Source organism: Xiphophorus maculatus, chromosome 6 (assembly GCF_002775205.1).
Source record: "Xiphophorus maculatus strain JP 163 A chromosome 6, X_maculatus-5.0-male, whole genome shotgun sequence".
In the NCBI taxonomy this organism is placed as follows: Eukaryota; Metazoa; Chordata; class Actinopteri; order Cyprinodontiformes; family Poeciliidae; genus Xiphophorus; species Xiphophorus maculatus.
The window spans coordinates 14,942,546-14,950,925 of record NC_036448.1 but is presented as its reverse complement, the minus strand read 5'-3'; the positions used below and the strand labels follow the sequence as shown (position 1 = coordinate 14,950,925).

General features: G+C 40.5%; 1 protein-coding gene across 1 annotated transcript; it reads left to right on the top strand.

The window, feature by feature from the left end:
• Positions 1-5,019: 5,019 nt before the first annotated feature.
• LOC102221709 (glutamine synthetase) lies at positions 5,020-8,107 on the top strand. Its single transcript, XM_014472813.2, has 7 exons — positions 5,020-5,125; positions 5,742-5,929; positions 6,017-6,178; positions 6,347-6,493; positions 6,579-6,706; positions 6,794-6,993; positions 7,083-8,107. The coding sequence occupies exons 2-7, from the start codon at positions 5,764-5,766 to the stop codon at positions 7,393-7,395; spliced, it is 1,116 nt and encodes a 371-aa protein (XP_014328299.1). The 5' UTR covers positions 5,020-5,125; positions 5,742-5,763; the 3' UTR covers positions 7,396-8,107.
• The last annotated feature ends 273 nt before the right edge of the window (positions 8,108-8,380 follow it).

The window sequence follows — 8,380 nt, the reverse complement described above, 5'->3', positions numbered from 1 at the left end:
GTAGGTCAACTGTTTACATCACTCTGATGATCTTATCAGCGCCATTGTTCCAACCATGGATTATAAACCAGTGGCAACACAGTTCATTGTCAGAAATGAGGGAAAACCTCTACACCTCTACACAAAAAAAAAGGAAAGTCCAGTTGCGGCCTGCTGAAGTACTCGAAGAAGGATCACCTTGTTTCATGACATGAAACCATAAACACAGTAAAGTATATTTCTGTGGTTTACTGGAGTCCCAATGCTTTCTAAATTACTTTGGAACTCTTTACAGGCTGATAAATATCAGTGACTTTGTTTTGTAGATGTCCATAAATGACCTCAGGTCAGGGCTCGAAATGTTGCTTTTCAAGTCTTTTAGCCAACTTCATGTTGTCAGACAGGTTCTGTTCTCATGATACCTTGACTCTATAAGTGCAGAGTTTGATTTTATAAAACAGTATTTGAAGAGTTTGAAATCAAGCATGCTACTCAAGAGATTGTGCTGTGAACTGTTAACCATTTCAAATCAATCTGGTAAAAGTTTGGTACACAGAACTACTACGCAAAGCTAAGCCACAAAGACAATCAAAAAGGTGAATCACATTGTCATCTTGACTCTTTTGCAATGATAAATATTTTCAAACAAACATCTGTTGAAACTTATGTGGACAAACATGAGACAACTGCAATTGCCTGTAGTACTACCTGCAAGTACTGCTGTAAGACAAACAAGTGTAAAATTAAAAGTACATGTAAGAAATGTCATTTTAACCTTGCATTTACAACCCCTGGCAAAAAGTATGGAATCACCAGTCTTGGATGAGCACTCATTCAGACATTTCATGCTGTAAAACAAACTCAGATCAAAAACATGATACAATATTAAGGTCGTTCCAAAGTGCAACTTGTTGGCCTTCAGGAACACTCAAAGAAATGAAGAGAAAACATTGTGGAAGTCAGTGAATGATACTTTAATTGACCAAACACAGGGAAATAAATATGGAATCACTCAATTCTGAGGAAAAAAGTATGGAATCATGAAAAACGCATAAACAAAAGACCATTCAAAATACATCACTAGTATTTAGTTGCACCACCTTTGGCTTTTATAACAGCTTTCAGTCTGTGAGGCATGGACTTGATGAGTGACAAACAGTATTCTGCATCAATTTGGTGCCAACTCTCTTTGATAGCAGTTGCCAGATCAGCTTTGCTGGTTGGACCCTTCTTGTGGACCATTTTTTTCAATCTCCACCACAGGTTTTCAATTGGGTTGAGATCTGGACTATTTGCAGGCCATGACATCGACTGAATGTGTCTTTCTTCAAGGAATGCCTTCACTGTTTTTGCCCGATGGCACGATGCATTGTCATCTTGGAAAATTATTTCATCATCACCAAACATCTGTTCAATTGAAGGGATGAGAAAACTGTCCAAAATGTCAATGTAAACTTGTGCATTGATAGAAGAATTAACCACAGTCATCTCCCCAGTGCCTTTGCCTGACATGCAGCCCCATATCATCAAGGACTGTGGAAATTTGGTTGTTTTCTTCAGGCAGGCCTCTTCATAGATCTCACTGGAACGGCACCAAACAAAAGTTCCAGCATCATCACCTTGTCCAATGCAGATTCTTGACTCATCACTGAAGACAACTTTCATCCAGTCATCCACAGTCCATGATTGCCTCTCCTTAGCCCATTGGAGTCTCGTTCTTTTATGTTTAGGTGTCAATGCTGGTTTTCGTTTAGCTTTCCTGTATTGAAATCCCATCTCCTTTAGGCGATTTCTTACGGTTCGGTCACATACATTGACTCCAACTTCCTCCCATTTATGCTTCATCTGTTTAGTTGTACTTTTTCGGTTTTCAAGACAAATGGCCTTAAGTTGTTTGTCTTGACGCTTTGATGTCTTTCTTGGTCTACCAGTACGCTTGGCTTTAACAACCATTCCATGCTGTTTGTATTTGGTCCATATCTTGGATACAGCTGACTGTGAACAGCCCACATCTTTAGCAACCATGCGTGAAGGGTTACCTTCCTCAAGAAGTTTCACAATCCTCTCTTTTGTTTCAAGGGACATTTCTCTTGTTGGAGCCATGGTTCTCACCACTCCACTTCGTCCAGCAGCCCTCCAAGGTGTCATGACTGCAGGTGTTTTGAACTGCACACTAACGGGCACATCTAATCTGGGGCAGGTGTCCATTTAGGGCAGGGGTGGGCACTCCTGGTCCTCGAGGGCCGGTGTCCTGCAACTTTTAGATGCATCTCTACTTCAACACACCTGAGTCAAATAATGAGGTCGTTAACAGGACTCTGGAGAACTTGACTGCACTTAGGAGGAGATTCAGCTGTTGGATTCAGGTGTGTTGGACCAGGGAGACATCTAAGAGTTGCAGGACACCGGCCCTCGAGGACCAGGAGTGCCCACCCCTGATTTAGGGAAAGGAAATAGACTGGGTGTGTCCTTTTTTTTCTACCTCCAATTTGAGTGATTCCACACTTTTTTCCTCAGAATTGAGTGATTCCATATTTATTTCCCTGTGTTTGGTCAATTAAAGTATCATTCACTGACTTCCACAATGTTTTCTCTTCATTTCTTTGAGTGTTCCTGAAGGCCAACAAGTTGCACTTTGGAACGACCTTAATATTGTATCATGTTTTTGATCTGAGTTTGTTTTACAGCATGAAATGTCTGAATGAGTGCTCATCCAAGACTGGTGATTCCATACTTTTTGCCAGGGGTTGTAGTTAGTGTGTGGAGGAGTACGAGCCAAGAGGCTGTAGTGTGTGGTAGGTCTGACCTGTGCTACCTATATGCTTATTTTTCCTCTATTTTAGACAAGAAACCCAACAACTGAAAAAACTTAAAGAGGTGCTGTACTGCTATTTATAAACACTCGTCTAAGGTTGTACTTTGACAACTTCTGCAATTTATTCTTATCTTCTTCACTGTTCAATCACTCAGTCCAGCAGGTGGCACTGTAAGGAAAGCTAAGTGTAAAATCCCCTTTGAGAGACACCAATAAGTCTGATGTACAGAAAGATCATTGGGGTTCAGACTTAAGTAGCACATGGATGAAAACACTCTTTTTGAAAATTAAATAATGACATATTGGACAGTCAGGATTTGCTGTTTAAAATAAGTAAATGTGCTTTCACGTAAATAGAAAAGAGGAATTAGTGTGATGAATTCCCCACTTTGAATCCAGGACAGAGTACAACCAGAGGGATACAGACTGAGAGGAAGCAGAAATGTCAACCAGAAACGTTTGGTTCTGTGTTAATCAAACACAGCAAACACAGAACCAGTGATGGTCCATTACAACTCATCCCCAGTTTGGAGGGAGTCAAATTGCTCTTCCTTGAATTTTAACCTCAATCTTTTCAGTTGCAGAAAAAGCTGAACTAAACAGAGTCATGGCCTTGCTGCAGAAGTTTAACTTGTGAGATTACTCAGAAATTTTGTTCTGTGGGCTTTGATCATGTACAACAAGCGACCAGTCAAGCAATTTGCTTTCCGTGCTTCTGCACACATGATTTCAATTGATGGCTGATTCACAGGTTTTTGCTGAATTGTATTCATCTGAATGTGGTTTATTGAAGCAGGGAAACATCTAAAACATGCAGGTCAGTGTTCCTTGAGGACCACGGTTTAGAAACAGTGGTCTACAGGAAACATTTATTTTACAGCTATCACACTCCTGCCATCTATGGGGGTATTTGTAAGCTAAGAAAAAGCAGCAAGTTTTAGTGGAAGGGCAACGTGAATCCTCAGCCAATAACAGCACTAAATTAAAGCAATTAAGTAACATATGAGAAATGACTGTTTACCAAAAATATGTGTGCAAAGTCTCTTTACTCACCCTGGTACATGGCAACATTAACACCTGCTTCTTCTTGATTCCTAATAGGACCATATTCCATTTGAAGTTTTTAAAGGAACAGTGTCTGCAATTTAAATTTAATGTCCTTTAACTCTGATTAAACAGTATAAAACAGCCAAAAAGCGCAGTTTGTTTGTTGACTTTGAGGAACAACATTTTCTCCATGTAATGGGATAGGTGTAGAAAATACTTATTAGTTTACAACATTTGTTTACCTTATGGAGAGTTTGTATCTTCATATGAACAGTTACTGTAGTTATTATGCACAGATAAATACCTATAAATCATTTCAGAATGGTTAAAAATCTCCACACACTGGAAATCGTAAAGTCTTGTAAGAAGAATACCTTATGAATGGTTAAACCTTTTGAATGTCAATGAATGCACCATACAAGACCATGCACTTCTAATAGCTTCTTTTGAGTTTAATACAAACTTAAGTGAGGGACATAGTTTAACATGTATTCTAATTAAGACACAAAATTACTACCACCATCAAAGTACTTACAAAGCATGTCTTTCATTTTAAGTAGGCAACAAAAAATAAAACGGAAGAAGTCAAAATAAGACCTCAAATACAACCAGAAACTGGTATCATTCAGGGAAAACACTAATCAGTGCATCTCTATACAAGACGATAAAGTAAAGTACATGACAGAATCTTTTTAAAGGAATGTATTAATTCATCTTGTGTTTTTTTTATTCTCATATTCGTGTTCTAAAAAAAAGTTAACTGCACCTGTACATTTCTATTGTTTTCATTATATAACCTTTAATTAAAAAGCAAAACACTGTCATACTAATATCTGCCACACGGTGTCGCCTTGGATTCATCGAATCCTAAAGTGGACCACGCTTTAGGATTTGTCCATCTGCCGTTGGACATTTTGTTCCACACAGCGATACGTTCCTAGCACCGAATACCAGACACTTATCTTTCTGTTCTCAGTTTATCCCTTTAGATTGAGTTTCTTCATAAGAGGGGAGCTCCCTCCCCGATGAGAGATAATAGTTCAGGTGCTGCTAGGGAGCCTTGAGGCTGACCAATCAAGGAGCGGCGTGCCCTCCTCTCCCGCGCTCTCTCCGCCCAGTCGACCAATCAAAGAAGTGAGGCGTCCCAGTTTCTGCTCTTATAAAAGTAGCTCGATCTTTAGCGGTGGTATCGGAGAATGAGAGAGATACTAAAGAACCATCATCGAACCACACATTGGACCTGCCAGTCCTTTAGTTTTTATTTAAATTTCCTTGTTTCTCCAGGTATGTCTACATATGTTTCTCTTATTCTGCAGCTTTGTTTAATTAGTCAGACTGGGAAGTTAAAACTGCGGCGGACTTTTTATTGTTACATGTATTATTTCGGTAGTTTTTACTCAACTTGTTTTCTGTGCTGTAGCAGAAGGTATTGGGTCCGTTTCAGTGTTTTAGATTTACACTGTCTGTTAGTTATTAGTATTTAATTCTAACCAAAAAGGGAATGATGTAATCATGCCGCTCTCTTGCAGTCAACAATAGTAACCATGTTGAAAGCAACAAGACGCAGAGCAGTAATCAGTTAAAATGGATTGTCCTCGAGTTATCTTATTGGCGCTGTTCTCGTCTCGGTCCTAAATTTATTAGTCAGCATCTGTGTGAGAAAATCGCCCCTCCTTTTGTTTACCAGGCGGATAAAACTGGAAATGTTTTTTTTTTTTTCCCTTCCACATCCTCAACATGTTTTTCAACCCCGCGCCCACCTCCCCTTCTAGAAAACCAAAATAACAATGGTGCTGTTTTTTTGTGCTTTTGCGCCCCTCACCCCGAAGCCCAGCTAGTTACGCAACATGTGATCCATCTCTGCTCATCTCACATATTTACTCTCTCCTCGCACTCTCAGGTGTGTTATAGTATCAGTTAAGATGGCCACGTCCGCCAGCGCCAGCTTGAGTAAAACTATCAAGCAGCAGTACATGGAGCTCCCCCAGGGGGATAAAGTCCAGGCCATGTACATTTGGGTTGATGGAACAGGAGAGGGGCTCCGGTGCAAAACAAGAACTCTTGATTTTGAGCCCAAAAGTATTGAAGGTAAGTGTCAGTCTCGTGAACCTGTTCAAGCAGCTGTACACAATCAGGGTATGACAAAGTGTAATAGTTGCTCTCATTTTCTTGCAGATCTCCCTGAGTGGAACTTTGATGGCTCCAGTACCTACCAGGCAGAAGGGTCCAACAGCGACATGTATCTGATTCCTGCTGCCATGTTTCGCGATCCATTCCGCAAAGATCCCAACAAGCTGATCCTGTGTGAAGTCCAGAAGTACAACCGCAAACCTGCTGGTTAGTAAGCCTGTATGATAATCACAAAAGTATTTAAAATCACTTGTACAAAGTTGATCTTTTTGTATTTAGAGGACCCAACATTAAGTAACTCAGTCTTTAAATGCTGTTTGAATTGTGTGAATGTAAAAGTTGAATAATTTGCTCAACCTAATTTCCTTTCTGCAGAAACCAACCTTCGCATCACATGTAATAAGGTGATGGAGATGGTGAGAGACCAGCATCCCTGGTTTGGTATGGAGCAGGAGTACACCATACTGGGCACAGATGGACATCCCTTCGGCTGGCCATCCAACGGATTTCCTGGACCACAAGGTGAGTAAGTTGTCTGCTTAGTTCTGTCTGCATGAAGGCTACATTGTATATATTTTTTAAACACTTCTTAAAAAAATCTTTGTAGGTCCATATTACTGTGGAGTTGGAGCTGACAAAGCCTATGGCAGAGATATTGTAGAGGCTCATTACAGAGCATGTTTGTATGCTGGCGTCAACATCTGTGGAACAAATGCAGAAGTGATGCCTGCCCAGGTAATAATATGAGCCCAGTATATGCTTTAATGTTTGTCTTGTTTTTCCCACCGAGTTATGAAATGATTGTTTGCTTGTGTGTTCTAGTGGGAGTTTCAGGTTGGACCATGTGAGGGGATTGACATGGGTGATCATCTGTGGGTGGCGCGCTTCATCTTGCATCGTGTCTGCGAAGATTTTGGTGTTGTGGCATCGTTCGACCCCAAGCCCATCCCAGGAAACTGGAACGGTGCAGGTTGCCATACAAACTTCAGTACAAAAGAAATGAGGGAAGACGGCGGACTAAAGTGAGTTGCAAAGACGATTTGTATCTTTTTAAGAGTAGTTGTGCATTTGTTTGTTATATCTGACACTCATGTTGCTGTTCTGCTTTCAGAGCTATTGAAGAGTCCATCGAGAAGCTCGGAAAGCGTCACGAGTACCACATACGTGCCTATGATCCTAAAGGGGGTCTTGACAATGCCCGCCGCCTCACTGGCCACCATGAAACGTCAAACATTCATGAATTCTCCGCAGGCGTGGCCAACCGTGGTGCCAGCATTCGCATTCCCCGCAGCGTCGGCCAGGAGAAGAGGGGCTACTTTGAAGACCGACGCCCGTCAGCCAACTGTGATCCATACGGTGTGACCGAAGCTCTGATCCGCACTTGTCTGCTGAGTGAAGAGGGCGAGGAACCAACGGATTACTAAACCCGCAACTCCCAGACTGACTTTTGCCGCCCTCCCAAATTTCTTTAAAATATACTAGTACTGTATTTTTATGTTTTTCTCCCACTAAGATGATTTTTAACTTGCAATGATAATAATTTAAAGTTGGCTGGTCAACTTGAAACAAGGTAATGAGATACTTGGTAGTTATGAGCTGGTGATGTCAGGGTACACCTCTCCTTGTGTCATGAAACAGGGATTGGCTTTTGTAACACTGTTCTTAGCCCATGCCATATCATTCCCTCTTTGTCTGTCTGAGACTAAAACAAACTAAAGCACAAGGACATTGCAGAGTAGGGCAGCTAAGGCTGGACAACTTGTGTAAAATGTATAAATGTGACTAGTTCTTGTGCTGTTGATGTGTTGACCTGACTATCCAGTCCTCAATGTTACTAATGTTCTCATTCTATGAAATGTCTGTTTTTTTTAATGATGTTTGATGTCCTCAAATTCTGGCACATTTTGGTCAACTTGTATAGACTAGTAGATGTCCCTGACATGAGTTGTTATAAAGTGGTGGCTCTTTCCATAATGCCATTTGTAGAGTTTCCTCAAGGAGTTTTATCCTTTTGTTAACTGCGATATATTGTAATGCACCTGATTTGGTAAAACGTCAAGTTTACTGAACCTGGTGATTTTTATTGATACATTTAAAACATTTATTTTTATCACAAATACATGTGTTTGAGTCTTGTATCAAATTGTTTTATTTTGGATTTGCCATGCTGATGGCAAGATTTAATGATGCATTGCATAAACCCGTGAAGTGGGGCAAGATTCACTTTTTTTTAAATGAAGAGGATTTGGAAAATGAAGACTTTATTTTTAGTTGGGGTTTTTTTTTAGCAAAGCTGAGTGAAGCATCCATACTATTGGACATGACAAACATACAGAAAACTGGTTTCAAGTAGCCATCTAGAGAGATACAGGCTGGTCTGCAGATTGCAGAGTATCTGCTCCAATTTGC